The 17924-nt window shown below is 43.4% G+C and overlaps 1 protein-coding gene across 2 annotated transcripts in view; it reads left to right on the forward strand.

Moving 5' to 3' along the window:
• Positions 1-4552: 4552 nt before the first annotated feature.
• The window catches only part of RBPJ (recombination signal binding protein for immunoglobulin kappa J region), a 242172-nt gene continuing 228800 nt past the window's right edge, over positions 4553-17924 (forward strand). Inside the window, exon 1 of one of the 2 annotated variants that reach the window (XM_061419841.1) lies at positions 4553-4695. In XM_061419841.1, coding sequence (XP_061275825.1) covers positions 4664-4695 — 32 coding nt within the window. In that variant the 5' untranslated portion in view covers positions 4553-4663. The remainder of the gene's footprint in view (positions 4696-17924) is intronic. The other variant, XM_061419844.1, reaches the window with a different exon arrangement.

Below are 17924 nucleotides of genomic sequence, written 5' to 3' on the forward strand. Positions count from 1 at the left end.
TTCCACACAAAAAAAGAGGGATTCCCTCAGTAAATCAGATTTGAACTAGTTTCTTTACTAGTGGACACCTCTGAATCTTTAGTATATTTAAGTGAATCTCTGGGGGAAGATACAGGGTGATACCAGTTATGGTCCACCTTAGGCTGCCATAGCAAACAGACTCTAAAATACAAGGGCCAAAATAGAAGTTAATCTCTCTTTCATTTATCAATACAGAGAGTGGCCCAAGGCTGGCTAAGTGGCTCTCGCATTTTCAATACATGGTTTCCAAGATAGCACCAGTGGTTACCATTTCTCAAGCAGTGGAAGTTGAAATAGAGAGTTTAAGGCCAGAGGCTTTCCCTTTAAGGAGACAACAGGGAATTACACCATCTCTCATGCTTACATCCCACTGGTCTGAACATGGTCATCTGGACACAGATATGTGGAAAATTCTGAAAGAGATGGGAATACCAGACCACCTGACCTGCCTCTTGAGAGATTTGTATGCAGGTCAGGAAGCAACAGTTAGAACTGGACATGGAACAACAGACTGGTTCCAAATAGGAAAAGCAGTACGTCAAGGCTGTGTATTGTCACCCTGATTATTTAACTTCTATGCAGAGTACATCATGAGAAACACTGGGCTGGAAGAAGCACAAGCTGGAATCAAGATTGCTGGGAGAAATATAAATAACCTCAGATATGCAGATGACACCACCCTTATGGCAGAAAGTGAAGAGGAACTCAAAAGCCTTTTGTTGAAGGGGAAAGAGGAGAGTGAAAAAGTTGGCTTAAAACTCAACATTCAGAAAACGAAGATCATGGCATCTGGTCCCATCACTTCATGGGAAATAGATGGGGAAACAGTGGAAACAGTGTCAGACTTTATTTTGGGGGGCTCCAAAATCACTGCAGATGGTGACTGCAGCCATGAAATTAAAAGACGCTTACTCCTTGGAAGGAAAGTTATGACCAACCTAGATAGCATATTCAGAAGCAGAGACATTACTTTGCCAACAAAGGTCCGTCTAGTCAAGGCTATAGTTTTTCCAGTGGTCATGTATGGATGTGAGAGTTGGACGGTGAAGAAAGCTGAGCGCCAAAGAATTGATGCTTTTGAACTGTGGTGTTGGAGAAGACTCTTGAGAGTCCCTTGGACTGCAAGGAGACCCAACCAGTCCATTCTGAAGGAGATCAGCCCTGGGATTTCTTTGGAAGGAATGATGCTAAGGCTGAAACTCCAGTACTTTGGCCACCTCATGCGAAGAGTTGACTCATTGGAAAAGACCCTGATGCTGGGAGGGATTGGGGGCAGGAGGAGAAGAGGATGACAGAGGATGAGATGGCTGGATGGCATCACTGACTCGATGGACATGAGTCTGAGTGAACTCTGGGAGTTGGTGATGGACAGGGAGGCCTGGTGTGCTGCGATTCATGGCGTCGCAAAGAGTTGGACATGACTGAGCGACTGAACTGAACTGAACTGAAGAAATGCACTCCCTGGTTAGGTACCCAAGTGTTCAGCCAAAACTCAGAGCGTTTTATATCACCAAAATGCAGAAAGAGAATAAACACCAAAGGGAAAATGAGCAGTTTCTTATTGTCCCCAACTTTATTTACTTACAAAACTCATCTTTTTAATGCAGTGTTCTTCGGAACTGGTACTTGGTTAAATACTTCCTCTGTCAGGATAGGGCAGTTAATGATGCAGTGACAAACAACCTCCAACCTCGGTTTGAGTTGTCTTGACTTTCAAACAACATCAGTTTAGTTCTCACCATACTGTGTGTTGCTGAATGAAGGAGCTGTCATCTAGAACAGCTCTCATTTCCAGGGTAGAAGGGAAAGGAGTGTGGATTAATCATGTACCACCGCATCTAAAGGCAAGGAAATCAAAGTGGTATTTCACAGTCTTCCGCACATGCATCTCCTTCAAGCCACGCTTTGCTCCCAGAATGGGGATGGCTTAGACAGATCCACTTGTTCCCCTACAGTGCCTCGAGTCTGCAGAGGAGAAAGGGGCTTCCTTCTGTCTCCCTGGCACTGATCTTCCAGCTTGTTGTGCCAGTTGGAGTACCGAGAACAAGCTCTGGATGATTGTGGTAATTGACTCCTCTCTCTGTATCTACTCTCCCAAGAAGCAGAGACTATTTTTCCAGCCCTTGAATCTGGCCTGGGCTTGTGACTTGTTTTGACCGATGGAATGAAGCTGAGGTCACTCCAGGTCAGCCCGTTTCAGCCACTCCAGTAGTTGACTGCAGATATATGGCTGAACCCAGTTAAGCCAAGTCCGGATTGATGACCCACAGCTAGATAAATGGTCACTGTTCTACAACACTAAGTTTCAGGTGGCATGGTACATACAAAAGCTAACATGCATAGTGATGGAAGCTGAAAAGGAATTGACTAAAAGGTTGTATTCTCTGAAAAACCAAGGCACTCTGAGGTTTATAGGCTATGCCCAGAATGATACTGTAGACCTGGGCTGGCACTGAACACTGTACCTGCTGCTGTGGACATCAGCACTGAGACTACGTCGTGACCGATGACCCTGGACCCTGGTGGTAGCCACTGGGGCCACTTAGGAAAGTGGGTGGGACTTTCCTGGCAGTCCAGTGGTTCAGACTCTGCACTTCTAATGGAGGTGACATGAGTTCAATCCCTGCTTGGGAAACTAAGACACCACATGCTGTATGGCACAGTCAAAAAAAAGGGGGATAAAGTTCTTATTGTTGACATCTGTCCCCAGAATTAGCTCACATACAGGCAAGATGGGGCTTCCCTCATAGCTCAGTTGGTAAAGAATCCGCCTGCAATGCAGGAGACCCCAGTTCAATTCCTGGGTCAGGAAGATCCGCTGGAGAATGGATAGGCTACCCACTCCAGTATTCTTGGGCTTCCTTTGTGGCTAAGCTGGTAAAGAATATGCCTGCAATTCAGGATACCTGGGTTCTATCCCTGGGTTGGGAAGATCCCCTGGAGAAGGAAAAGGCTACCCACTCCAGTATTTTGGCCTGGAGAATTCCATGGACTATGCAGTCCATGAGGTCACAAAGAGTTGGAGACGACTGAGAGACTTTCACTTCACTTCACAGGCAAGATATTCTACAAAATAAATATTAATAACACATGAAGGATAGGGCAGTGAACCAACAAAGCAAGAGACCTGGAGCTAGGGTCCAGGAAGCCCCCATGGTGTTGGTGGTGGTGGTTTGGTCACTCAGTCGTGTCCGCTCTTTGCAACCCTGTGGACTGTAGCCCACCAGGCTCCTCTGTCCATGGGATTCTCCAGGCAAGAATACTTGAGTGGGTTGCCATTTCCTTCTCCAAGGGATCTTCCCCACCCAAGGCTCTCCTGCATTGCAGGTGGATTCTTTACCAACTGAGTCACCAGGGAAACCTATGGTATTGCTAGACATTAACCCTTCAGTAGCTGAAACAGAGAAGTTTACCACAGGAATCCTGGGGCAGGAGCCAGGGCACTTGGGCAACACCGCTGCAAAGCATTTCAAAGTTTTAACAACTGGTAATACCACACCAGTGCATACCATGGTCCCCTGCTAACTCAGTCTCTGGCAAGGAGACTAAAATTGCATGCTTGGCTTAGATTAATCAAGATGCACCCCCCATCTTGATGAACTGGGATTACGGTCACACAGCCACTCAGTAGGTGAACAAAAGGATAAAATCAGGGCTTCACCAATAAGGAAGGAGGTGATAAGGGAAGATAAATTGGCAAAAATGATCATTAGAATCTGCGACACACCACAACTCCTAATGGATAAGATGGAGTGAGATATGCAGGACAGGGCAGCTCAAGGCCCTAGGGGTTGATCATCAGTGTACCCTGGAACACAGCAAGGGCCACAGAGGCCCAGGGTAGCCGCCGTCCCAGTATACCTGTATCGGGGGTTTGCCAGGATGTGGGACTTTCCATGCTAAAGCTGACAAAGCCTGGGACAAGTTGGTCCCACTTGGTCACCTTGGTTGCAAGGTCAACTGGTCCATGGCCTGCATGATGTTACTTAAGAGGAGTTAGAAAGGGCCAGAGAATGTTCTTCACCAAGATCACTCTGTTCATTCATTCATTCCTTTTCTTCAGTAAGTCACAAGTTCAATGTCAATCATGTTTTACAATTCTGTGCTATTTTCCTTACAATTCTATGGTTAAGGCTCTGTCTAGGACTAGGGGAATCCATTTCACCCAACAATTTCAATTCAACAGAAATCACTGAGGTCAGGAATATCAAGCCAACTCTGAAACATGAAAGAAAATCGAATTAACCTAAAGCAGCTGTAACATCATTTCTCTCCCCTATCCCATTGGCAATTTGTTTTGCAGCTTATATTTATATATAAAAACCATGCCTCAGATTTCAGGATAAACCCAGGAAAAACAAGAACTAGGAAAGATTATTTCTTGTTTCCCTTTACAGATTCCTCTTCAACCAGAGAACTTCCGAACCCTCCACCCCATAAAAAGAAGAAAAAGAAAAAAGCCTGTGTCTGCATTTTTCCCCTTAGACAGAATGTTGACTTTCTTCTCTTCATTTTGACACTTTCACTTCCTTTGTTGCAAGGTGAAGTGGGCACCAGAGTGAGGGTGCCCGGGACTCTCTCTGCAGCCTTTCACATCACTTGAGCCTCCAAGAAGAATCTGTGTTAAGAGTTTCTCTTCAACATGATCGGACTGCTCTATCCAGCGTTGTCGAGGTAAGTGAATCCTCTCGTGAATTCTCGATGTCACATTGGCCATGAAAATATTTACTATGCTTTAGCTTGTGATTTATGGATCCATAAATTGCTTTTTGCCACTGCCACTTCAAGACATGGTGAACTAACCCTCTCCTCTGCCACTTCAGTCACCACCAGGAGTTTTCTTGTCACCTCCTCTCTGATGCGCCCTGAGATTACTTAGCAGAGGCTGAGGCTAGCTTCAAAGGATGAGGTTTCTATGCTCTCCCTGCCTTTGAGCAAGCAGCTCTGCTTCATAGGCCCTGCCCCCTCTTCTTATGCTTTTCTAACTCCATACTTACTTTCCCTTACCCTAGCAGAGAAACACAAGTTTTCTGGAATCAAAGACCTATTCTTTCTAGGTGGTTTAAATTTCAGAAGCTTCCTTTTTAATAAGGTCCTCCAGAAATACGTCTGTTGGTAGCTGATGCTAACCGAGTTCCTGGTTTATTTGAAAGTGGGCAGCTTTCTCTCAGTACAGTGTTGGGTTCTGCTGGAGATACAGAAGGGCCTGCAATTTACTTGCTATCCTCAAACTTATAATCTAGTTGAGACAACTGAGTGCCTACTGTATACTGGGTGAAGGGTTTCTGAGCTCTGGGCCCCAGGGCAGGGATTGGGGATTGAGTTATGACAAAAGGGTCACAAATCCACGGATAGCACAAGCATTACCTGCAATTTCCATCCTCTTCTTATCCAAGTCTTTATGTGACAAATATCTGCTGAGTGTTCATATGCATGCCTGGTGGAATAATGTCTTAGATATGTCTGTGTATTTTTCAAAAGCATTTGGATGCAGTTGTAATGGATTAAATATAAATCCATTTAAAGCGTTTTCTGGGTTTGTAATGTCCTGCTGTCACTGAGTATTTTCTCAGTCAATGGATGCCAGAAATTCATTATCATTGTGGAACTACATGGAAAGAGTTAACATTTTAAAAGGTTTCCTTGATACCAGGAAACGTGGGGACTTTAAAGGAAAGCTAACACAGGTGCCTAACAATACCAGGTGTGGGGCTTGTACGAGAGTAGCTCAGAGACCTTGGCAGAAAACCTTGGAAAAGCCAGGAGGTATGGGGAGAGGCACAGAAGGCATCAATCTTGTGTTTGAATAACCCCTACATATCAGTCTATGATCAGGAAAGGACAGTTCTCTAAATAATGCATACAAAGTCTTTCTTTTAAAATGATTTAGTGACATATTAAATTATTGTATATAATTATTATATACAACATATAACTAATAAATCCAGAACACTCAAATCTTCACTTCCCTGAACAATCCATCTAGCTCCATTTCTATAGATTAAGTTTTCAAAAGCAAAATATACTATAATTCTCCATGCCCATGGTTCTTTATACTCTCCCAAGTGCTTTCCCTACACACTGATTGAACATCACCAAATATATGAAGTGTGAATAAGACAGGAATCATTACATACTACAGCTGACATACAGCACTGTATGAGTTTACAGTGTTCGGCACAATGACTTGACTTACATATCATAAAATGATGACCACAGTGTAGTGAACATCCATCATGTCATTTAGATGCAATGTTAAAGAAATAGAAAAAAATGTTCTTTCCTTGTGATGAGAACGGTTAACAACTTGGATATATCACATACAGTCGTGTAAATTACATTTATCATATTGTCCATGACATCCCTAGTGCTTATTCATTTATCTTATAACTGGAAGTTTGTACCTCTTAATTGTCTTCAGTCCATCCCCTTCCCCAACCACAAATGTGATCTCTTTTTCTATGAGTTTGTTTTTGAAATATAACTGACCGACAGCATTATGCTAGTTCCTGTTATATAACATAGTAATTCAATACTTTTAAACATTTCAAAATGATCACCATAGTAAATCTAGTTACCATCTGTCACCATACAGGATATTACATAATGATTGACTCTATTCCTCACACTGTACACAGTATCCCCGTTTCATAAAAGAAGTTGGAGTGTTTAGGAATAGGCAATGAATTATGCAGATATAAAATGGACAAGGATTAGGTAAAATTGACAGGAAAACAGATTACAAATAAACTTAAAATGATCTTGGGACATATAAACCGGAAAGAGGCGGGGAAAGAAGAAGCAAGCTCAAGTCTTGTTCTTCTACTGGTCATCATCCAAGTACTAACTAAGAAGGCCATGCTCACTTTAAATGCCAATCTCTTAAAAAGAGATATTTTAAGAGAATGCAGGAAAAAAAGTAATAAAAATATTGTTTGAAATAAATAAGAGAAAATCTAGAAAAGAAAGACCAAGAAGCAGACTGCTATATTACAGGAGAAATTAAGGGCAGCTGACAAATTCCAGTTGGCTGAACGGGATTCAAACAATTGGTCATTGCCCTTAACTGTACTTTCATGGAACCATAATTCATGTAGCCTAAAAAAAATTCTGAAAATTAAACTTTATTAGGTCTCCTTTTCAGTTCAATTCAGTCACTCAGCCATGTCCAACTCTTTGCGACCCCATGAATCGCAGCACGCCAGGCCTCCCTGTCCATCACCAACTCCCGGAGTTCACTCAAACTCACGTCCATCGAGTTGGTAATGCCATCCAGCCATCTCATCCTCCGTCGTCCCCTTCTCCTCCTGCCCCCAATCACTCCCAGCATCAGAGTCTTTTCCAATGAGTCAACTCTTCGCATGAGGTGGCCAAAGTACTGTAGTTTCAGCTTTAGCATCATTCCTTCCAAAGAACACCCAGGACTGATCTCCTTTAGAATGGACTGGTTGGATCTCCTTGCGGTCCAAGGGACTCTGAAGAGGCGATGCATATTTAAGTGAAAGGAGGCACTGTCAAAAGACTGGGCTTGGATTTGAATTTTGCTTTCAGCGCACATTAGCAAGCTTGATTTCTCTTAACTTCAATTGTTTCATCTCTCAACTGAGTGTGATAATACTTCTACGGCATAGTTGTCTCCAGGATTTGAGATGGAAGCAGAGCACCTGGGCTTCCCAAGTGGCACCAGTGGTAAAGAACCTGCCTGCCAACGCAGGAGGCATAAGTAACACGGGTTCAATCCTTGAGTCGGGAAGATCCCCTGGAGGAGGGCATGGCAACAAACTCCAGTGTTCTTGCCTGGAGAATCCCCATGGACAGAGGAGCCTGGTGAGCTACAGTCCTTGGGGTCGCAAAGAGTCAGACACAAATGAAGCAAAAGAGCATGCATGCACGCACATAGTAGGGTACCCAGGACACAGCATAAACTCAAGCGAGGGGAGCTAGCTGGTAGTGCCGGTGTAAATTAACGTGAGTTCTCATTGCCTGAGCACTAGACTCTGAGTAAAGACCTGGGTTTGGATCCTGACTCTTTCACTTAGTAACTGTAAGATGAAATATTATTCAGGGAATTTGTATTTATTTACCCTGAAACTCTTCACTTATAAAAATGACTACAATTTCTTTTCTTACTGTTAGTTTGAGGTTCAAATGAAATTACATATGTGAAATAGCTTTTAAATGTGTGTTAGTTACTCAGTCGTGTACACTCTTTGCGACCCCATGGTCTGTCCATGGAATTCTGTAGGCAAGAATACTAGAGTGGGTTGCCATTCCCTTCTCCAGGGGATCTTCCCAACCCAAGGATCGAACCCAGGTCTCCTGCTTTGCAGAGGCAGATTCTTTGCTGTCTGAGCTACAAGGGAAACCCAGCTTTTAAATATAAATGTCATATAAAAATAGAATCCCATTGCTATTAAGTCTTTGAAAACTAATCATCTAGGTTAGAACAAATATGTCAGTATATGTATAACAAAGGTATCACCATAATAGGAACAGGGTAGAATTCTTCCTATATTTTTAGAAGTCCTAATAACAATGACAACCAAAAAAAAATTACAATCAAATTACAAGAACTGTTTAGTTAGCATAAGGGGAAATTGCTTAATTTTAAGGATGAGGAAACATTTGAACAGGCTTACATGGGTCACAACAGACTGTCCACCCCAAAGGCAGGATTACCAAGGATGATCAGCCCTCTGTCCTGGGTAGTTTATCAAAGAATCAAAGAGTCTGAAAGCTCAGAAGGGACCAGAGAGAGTTCAGCTCATCCCACTTGCTTGACTGAAGAGGAAACTGAGACCCAGAGAAGGGAAGGTACTCAGTCACCAGGACCCCAGTGAGGGGCCGTGGGGCGAGCCTGCCACCTGCTTCTGCCTTGGGCTTCTGCTCGGTGTTCTCCAGGACTACACTGTGGCTTCTGTTCAGATGCCTGCCCCACTGGCATTAAAATCTCCGCATCTGGTAAATGGGAAGGACCATGGAGTAAATTTCAAACTGTCTGCTGAGCTAGAGGAGAAAATCGCCCTAGGATGTTTCTGCATCGGGAAGTGAAGGGCTGGAAATCCATATCTGAAGGTCCCCCCTCCTTCTGTGTTTATGATATCATCCAGGAAACATTTAAACAACATACATGGAACGAAATGTCTTGCCAGGTGGTAGCGTGTGACATATACAGACAGCCCCTGACTCACAAAGAAAGACTACAGAGATCCCATACATACAAACAGCTGCTGCCATCCGCCCGGCCCCCACCACCTTGCAGCTGTCACTGGCTGTGTAAAAAAATTAAAAAAGAAAGAAAGGGGCTAGAGAAAAAACTTGGACCACTTGCAGATTTGGCACATTCAGAGGCAGAGGACGGGAAGAAGTTGTGGAAACAGGAACCGTGTAATGGAATGGACTCTCAGGATACATTTTCAGCCATGGATGATCTGACAGCAGCCCCTCTCCCTTTGCCCTGAAAAATCTCCTCCCGGGAAGGTCTTCTCCCATCCATGCTGCCAGAAATGTTATCAATGTAGCATGTTGTCTTAAAACCTTTTTGGAAGAAAGGAAGGCAGAGAATAAATAATAATTAATTTACCGCTAGAAATCTCTTTCAAGAGTCACTGTCCTTTATAACAGTTAATAATCAAGTATCTACCTCATGGGATTGTTGGGAAGATAAAGTCAATCAATGAACTAAAAGTCCTTAGCACTGTGCCTGATAAGTGATATAACACTAAATGGTTTTAAAGGATTATTAGTAGCTCTCTTCCATTACCTTATGTAAAATAGATAGCCAATGGGAATTTGCTGTATGACTCAGAGAACTCAAACCGGGGCTCTGTAACAACCTAGAGGAAGTGAGATGGGGTGGGAGGTGAGAGGGAGGTTCAAGAGGGAGAGGAAATATGAATACCTATGGCTGATTCATGTTGGTGTTTGGCAGAAACCAACACAACTCTGTAAAGCAATTATCCTTCAATTAAAAAATAAATTAATTTAAAATTTAAAAAGACTATTATTAATAGCTTTCAGGAATTCCCTGGCAGACCAGTGGTTAGAACTCGGTACTTTCACTGTAGAAGGTGGGGGTTCAATCCCTAGTCTGGGAACTAAGATCCTGCAAGCCACATGGTGCAGACAAAAGAAAAAAATATAACTACAGTTATTCCCATTTTACAGATGCAACAACTGAGGTGTAGAGAACTTACTTTCCCTAGCCCATATAACTTTGAGGTAGAACCAGTATTCAAATCTGTCTCTAAATCCTATAATCTTAACTACTGTGCTATAAACAGCCATGTGCTTAGCACTGGTGGGTGGGGGTGAGGAGGCAGTGGAGGGTGTTAGAGCCCATCATGCACAGACTAGCAATAATTGAGGTAATTCTTGCTAATCTGTGAATTTCCTCTGGGACAACCACCATGCTCACTTGCATTCAGGAAACAGGAATTTTGACTGGTGAAGGGGGTCAAGCAGGTTATTTGGGGAAGAAAAGGGAAGACCTGGGCAAGGGACCCCAGCTGGATACTGAGTAGAAATCCTGGAGACAGAAATGACAGATAGATGGGAGAGATAGAAAAGCAGATTGGAGGGAGTCAAAGATGAACTCCAATCCACGTGACACTCCATCTAGGTCTGACCTAGGAAAGCGGAGGAAGATTTCTATCTCCCTGTCTCCACCACCCCACCTTTCGCCCCACCCACGGCTCCAGGTAACTTAGTACTTTTGGTAGACGAGAGAAAGGTTAAATAAACTCTTGTGGGCTGGTTGGAAACATAACCCTTCCACTCCTGTTTGTAATGCATTTCTTTTGGGAAATGTATGCTGAGTTCCAAACAAATGACTTGCAATTTAATACAGTACGTGTACACTTTGGGTCTCCGAGGGCTGGGTGCTGTGCTGGGTGCTGAGAATACCAAAGGAAACACAAGGCCAGGTCCCTGGCTTTGAGCAGCCGGGAGCCCTGTCAGGGAGAGAACTGTGAGCTCCCAAGGGACAAGATGCTGAGTGTAACAGGAGAGGTGTGTTCAAAGTGCCTGGGAGCACAGAGCAAGGGAATGGTGAAACTGCTTTTAAATCAACTTTTAGAATCCAACCTCTGCAAGTTGGAAACTGCATGCAATGCATTAAAATTACGGGAAGGACACTCTTACCATTTCGTTCTGAATGAATTCTTTCAACAGAACTATTGCCTGCTGTTTTCCTGCCAAGTGGTGGTATCAATACCTGTTGGGTTTGTTTGTTTTCCTAAGAGGTTAGAGAGAAGGGTGATTGCACGGACCCTAAACTCAAACTGCTCTGATTTGAATCTGACTTCCATTTCCCAGGGCTATGACCTTGACTTTACCTCTCTTAGACTCAGTTTCCTTATCTGTAAAATGGGGCCAACAACAACAAAAAATACCCTAGTGTTCCTGGGAGGACTAAATATCTAGAAAGTCCATGTTTCAGAATAGAGTAAATGTTTCACTAAATCTGCCTATTGTTACCCAGATGATAGATAGGAACTTCTGACTTCAAATAACTTTATGAAGTTGTTCAAGAACTGTGTTCCTGAAAGAGTTTTAAATGATACACAGATGAGCATATTAAATTTTAATAGCATATGCTTATCGTCATATGATAGGGAGGAAATATATATAATATATCTAATGCTACATTTTAAAGATATTCTTTAACGTACTCACAGATATAGAGAACAGACTTGTGATTGCCATGAGCGAGAGGGAGAGGGGTAGACTGGAATTTGGGGAGGAATTTGGGGTTGGTTGGAGAAGGAAATGGCAACCCACTCCAATATCGTTGCCTGGAAAATCCCATGGACAGAGGAGCAAAGAGTCAGACATGACTGAGCAACTAACATACTTTGGGGTTGGTAGATGCAAACTATTACATTTAGAATAAATAAACATCAAGGTCCTACTGTGTAGCACAGGGAACTGGGATAAACCATAATGGAAAAGAATATTTTTTAAAGAATGCATGTATGAGTCACTTTGCCATACAGCAGAGACTGGGACAACATTGTAAATCAACTGTACTTTGATAAAAAAAAAATTAAATTAAAAAAAATTTAAGATTGTTTTCCTTAGAATGAATAAAAATTTTAGAAAGTATATTAAGTGAAAGGAAAACTATTTAGAAAGTAATAGTCAAAATGGAGGGTTCAGGATGGGGAACACATGTATACCTGTGGCGGATTCATTTTGATATTTGGCAAAACTAATACAATTATGCAAAGTTTAAAAATAAAATAAAATTAAAAAAAAAAAGAAAAGAAATGCAGAATATTACTTCTTCTCTTCCAAAATAAAAGTAACAAGATGACTGTGATACTTAAGTAGAGATTAGAAACAGAGGTTTCCCTTAAAATTTTTCTTTTCCTCCCACCCCCACCCCAACTGGGCATGGCTTGAATTAATTTAATTTTGTTAACTTTAAATAAAACATATTAAAATGTCTAAATTTTAAAAGGAGGGATGAGGGTGGGAACATGGCAGAAATGAGGGCCTCTCTTCCTATGTTTTCTCACTGTAATGAAATTCAACACTTTCATCTAGGACTCTGGGTGAAAACAGCATTTTCTAACGTCCCAACTAAAGAGAAAGCACATCTGAATAGTAGAAAGAATGCCTTCTGCATGCCCCCACTTTCTTGGCCCCGATTTCAATCCTGGTGGAAAAATTCCCTGAAGCCGACGACAGCTGAGTTCCTCACCCGGAATTCGATGATCAGAAAAGGAAAATGACACCCTGAGGTTCTGGGGGCCCTGGGGCAGCCTGTGATTCACACAAAGACCAGAGAGTGACCTGCCACCTGTCAATCTCCACCCCACGAGCCAAGGGAGCTGAAGTCAGAGGGGATTCAAGTTTGGAGGCGGGGCGGTGAGGGGGCTTGGGGAGGAGCCATAGAAAGAAGCAGGACAGTCAGTGTCAGCTTGTACCCCGGATTTCCCCAGAATCTCAGTAAGGCCTCTGGGGCACCCAGTCCCCTTTACCCCTTCTTTGTAAAAATCACCTCCAGGAAAGTCCCTCTGTCTAACACAGCAGTTGGCCTTTGAAGCCTATGAATGGTCATGGCTAGCTGGGGTTTCCCTGGGGTCAGCGTCTCCGTCTGGGTGCCTCATGACGCCATGTGTCACCTCCATTGACAGCCTTGCAGAGGACAGGTGGAGCATCTAAAGGCACACACAACCCAGGGACACTATTTGCTAGAGGCTTAGCTCATGAATTTGAGCAAACCCCAGGAGATGGTGAAGGACAGGGAAGCCTGGTGTGCTGCAGTCCACAGGGCTGCAAAGAGTCAGACACAACTGAACAACTAAATGACAGCAAATAGTTCATACCAGCCTGCATGTCCTCTCTCCTCTCTTACTCCATCCGTGGAGATGTCCGCATCTAACTGATTATGGTCACCTTCTTTCCACCAACCTGGTCACAGTCTTTACATCTCCTACCATGGAAAAGGGAAGCATAATCACAGGGCCCTCCCTGGGAGAGAAAGGTACAGAGGAAAGAGTATTCACTGAGGCATGGGCAGGGGCTTTCAGATAAATCCCTCCATTTCAGCCACAAGAATAGGATTGTTAGGTAAAACGCAGAACACTCAGGTAAGCTGGAACGTCAGATAAGAAACAAATGATTTTCTTAGTAATAAGAATATCCTGTGCAATATTTAGGATATATTAATACTAAAATACTATTTTCGTTCCTCTGACATTCCAATTTAACTGGATGTCTATATTTTTATTTGCTAAATTTAGCAACCTTACTCTAAAACAACCTCAGGGACTTCCTTGGTGGTCCAGTGGTTAAGAGTCAGCCTGCCGATGTGGGGGACACAGGTTCAATCCCTGCTCCCAGAAGATCCCACATGCCTCAGAGCAACCACGCTACTACTGCAACTACTGAAGCCCATAGCCTAGAGCCTGTGCTCCGCAACAGGACATGCTATGCTAAGTCACTTCAGTCGTGTCCACCTCTGTGTGACCCCATAGACGGCAGCCCACCAGGCCCCGCCGTCCCTGGGATTCTCCAGGCAAGAACACTGGAGTGGGTTGCCATTTCCTTCTCCAGTGCATGAAAGTGAAAAGTGAAAGGGAAGTCGCTCAATGGTGTTGGACTCTTAGCGACCCCATGGACTGCAGCCTACCAGGCTCCTCCATCCATGGGATTTTCCAGGCAAGAGTACTGGAGTGGGGTGCCACTGCCTTCTCCGAAACAAGAGAAGCCACAGCAGGAAGAAGCCCTCGTACCGCAACTAGAGAGTAGATCTAGTTGCACAACAACTAGTGAAGACCCAGCACAGCCAAAGATAAATCAATAAGTAAGTAAATAAAAAACTCATGAGGCTGGCATTATTATTCTTACTTTAAATGTGAGGAAAATAAGCCTTTGAGAGATTACGTAACTTGCCTGAAGCTACAGTACTTACAGGTGACAGAGGTGAGATTTCAACCCAGACTCATCAATTTCAAGAGCAGTACTGGTCCCACACCAAATAGGGATCCAAGCTTTTAATGAAAAGGACGTTTGGGATGTTAATGGAGGAAACTGAGGCTTCTCTAAGAATTTGGGGGAATTCTTGGATGCCTGGCTCAAGATGTAGACAATCACTCAATAAACAGTATGTTGATGTAACGAACTGAACTATCGCCATGCTTGGTAGCTGGAAGACTCCTAAAAACCTTTCCTAAAAATGCTCCTAAGACTTGTTCTCAGTCCCAGCTCAAGTCCTCCTTCAACACCACCCTTCAGCGCCTGAAGGGAGCACTTCACCCCATGTGTATAGGCAGTGGAAGATGAGGTCATGGGACACAGCTCCAAGAGAAGCTTTGAGTCGTGTTACATCCATTTAATACATGGAGGAAACCCACAGGACTGAAGAAACTGGCTGGCCCAAAGAATAAACCAGTCGTCTCTTGGCCGGACAACCTACAAAGCTCAGCGTGTGGAGTCCAGTCACCTTGCTTGAACCAGGCTGCCTCACCACAACTTGAAAACATCTGTCTTCACTTTCATTAACATTATTTTAGGGGAGCAGGGGCCATGGGGATAAGAAGAGGGAAGGGCTGTCCTGCTAGAACTCTTTTTAATCTGAAGATGAGATCCATCAGCAGATGCAAGGCTCTTTCAGCCTTGTTTCTTTCTTAGTTTCTGTGAATCTGCAGACAGGAATCCAGACAGAATGCATGTAGCTCATAGGTGCCCACAAACCTCCGGTCCCAAGGAAAATTGCTGTGGCTCTGTCTGTAGGAGAACATTGCCCAGTCCTCATCTAAGTCTCAGTGTTTTCCTCCAGATCCTCCCTCCAGATCCTCCCTGCAGGAGCTGTGGCAGATAAAGTGTAGTAAGGGTTAAAAAAAAAAAGGTATTGAAAGAAAATGCGGACCCAAGTCCACTACCACCAGGACGTTGACTACCTTATAATCATTTTCTTTCCTGACAATCAAAGCAGTAAACGCTCACTGTAGAAACGTTTGAAAATGCTGAAAAGGCTAAATAAACAGTAAAAACTACCCAACATTGCATCATGCAGAGCCCTGCTGCTGCTGCTGCTGCTGCTAAGTCACTTCAGTCGTGTCCAACTCTGTGCGACCCCATAGACTGCAGCCCACCAGGCTCCTCCATCCCTGGGATTCTCCAGGCAAGAACACTGGAGTGGGTTGCCATTTCCTTCTCCAATGCATGAAAGTGAAAGGTGAAAGTGAAGTCGCTCAGTCGTGTCCGACTCTTAGCGACCCCATGGACCGCAGCCTACCAGGCTCCTCCGTCCATGGGATTTTCCAGGCAAGAGTACTGGAGTGGGGTGCCACTGCCTTCTCCAATGCAGAGCTATAATCTGTCCTAAAATTGTGGTGTATTTTCTAAGGATCTGTGTCCATATGATAAATGTAATTGATCTCAGACTTCATATGTGACTTTATTTCCACTTTTTTTAACCTAACAAATCATAGACACTTCTCTCAACACTATTAAAGGCTCTCTGAAGGATCTTTAAAACTTTTGATGAATCCTTAATAGATGCGTTTAAAATGGTCATAGGTAATTTAATTATTCTCCTCTTGTTAAACATTTAGAATGTTTCCAGTGTTGTCCCTAATTGAAACAACATATCAGTGAACATATTCACATACTTTGTTTCTTAATTGTTATTGAAGTATTGTTGTTGTTTAGTCGCTAAGTCGTGTCCTATGTATAGTTGATTTAAAATGTTGTGTTAGTTTCTGGTGTACAGTAAAGAGATTTATATATATTTCAGATTCTTCTCCATTTAGGTTATTGCAAGATGTTGAGTTAGTTTTCTGTACTATACAGTAAGTCCTTGTTGAGTTCCCTGTGCTATACAGTAAATCCTTGGTTTCACATGTTTTTATCAGATTTTTGGCACCTGTTCCCTCAAGTCTGGAATCTAATATAAAACGGCATCTAATTTGATCCAAAGATATGTTATCTTATCATGTTTTCTGCTTTACCATGCTCTACAAAAGGCTATGCCTTCCAGAGGCCCCACCAGCTGACCTAGTTGGAGAACCACAATGGTCAGTTACACAATAAGAATGACCTGGTCCCTTGTTGAAATCCAAATAAAGGGATTCCTACACAGCAGGAAATCTTAGTGACAGCATCCCCTCACCCGCCACCTCCCTTAACTCAGGCCATGGTGTACAAGAGAGAGAGAGGGACAGAGGGAGAGAGGAGAGAGAGAGAATCCCAAGGATGATTTCCAGAGAAACCACCACACGATGTGATTCCACGGGGAACATGACGATAAAAGTCCTCAGAACTATGCCGCTTGGTATTTTAACAGAACCGTTGCTTGCTGATTTAGTTAATGATAATGTTGGGTTCCAAATTTGCTCTAAAAGGGAGTCTTAAGTGTTCTCCACTTGGACAGGACTGGCTTAAAAATAAACAAATAAGTTATATAAGTCCAAATTTTGGAGGATCGGGTTTTGGAAGCCAAGACTCTGGTGTAGGATTAAAGGGGCCTGCCTCACATCTCGTGGTTGGGCCTCACGTGCCGCCTGCAGGGTGGAGCAGCTAAGAAGCGTTCCAGCTGTCCCCAAAATCCAGCCTCTAATTTGAGCACCAACACCCACAAGGAACTCAGGCAGGGTGCACCCCATGGCTCCTAGGAGGCACACTTGGTGCTTAAAAGACAGCGAAGAGAAATAAAAGAAGCAAGCATGACCACCAGTAGATGATGACAGACTTCTTTTTCTTTACTCTCCTCCAACGTCAGATGTTTTGAAAGGCTCATGGGTGCTATTTAAGAGCTGTCATCTTCCACTCGAGAGTTGGCTGCATCTGGGTAGGAAATGAAGTGACTACTATGTGTTGCCTTTTTAAAGTGGTCAAGGCACCTCCAGGAAGAAAGATGTCAGGGTCTGCAAAACTTACCAGTGTGGCTGGAGCCGTCCTTTGGGTCCAGCTGTGGGAGACACTGCAAGGGACAAAAGAAACCCAATGCTCTGGTGGGGTCCTGAGTCTTCCATGCATTCCAAGAATGATACGAATGTGTGAAATGTCACAAATGAGTCCATTCATTCACATATTAATGTCACAGAAGTATTAAGAGCTAAGTAAGTGAAAGGCACTGAGGGTCTAAAGGTTAAAGATACAGTAGACTAGGTTCAGCCCTCAGATTGCTTGTTGTAGTTGAGGAGAATAGCTGTGTTCACAAATAGCCAGAAAATGCTACATACCCATCACCATCGTTGATGTAGACCAAGGATGTACATGGGCCAGCAATACAATGCAACAGCACTACTCAGTTCTAACCAAGTAACTGGCTTCCTGAAACCCAGCCCCAGAGTGGCTGGAGCTTCATATTTTCCAAAGCAGGAAAATGCACCTTTTTTTGTAAAATATCCTGATTTGTTTAAGTTGGCTAAATTTTTTAAACTATGCAA

The sequence above is a fragment of the Bos javanicus genome, chromosome 6 (genome assembly GCF_032452875.1).
Source record: "Bos javanicus breed banteng chromosome 6, ARS-OSU_banteng_1.0, whole genome shotgun sequence".
NCBI lineage: Eukaryota > Metazoa > Chordata > Mammalia > Artiodactyla > Bovidae > Bos > Bos javanicus.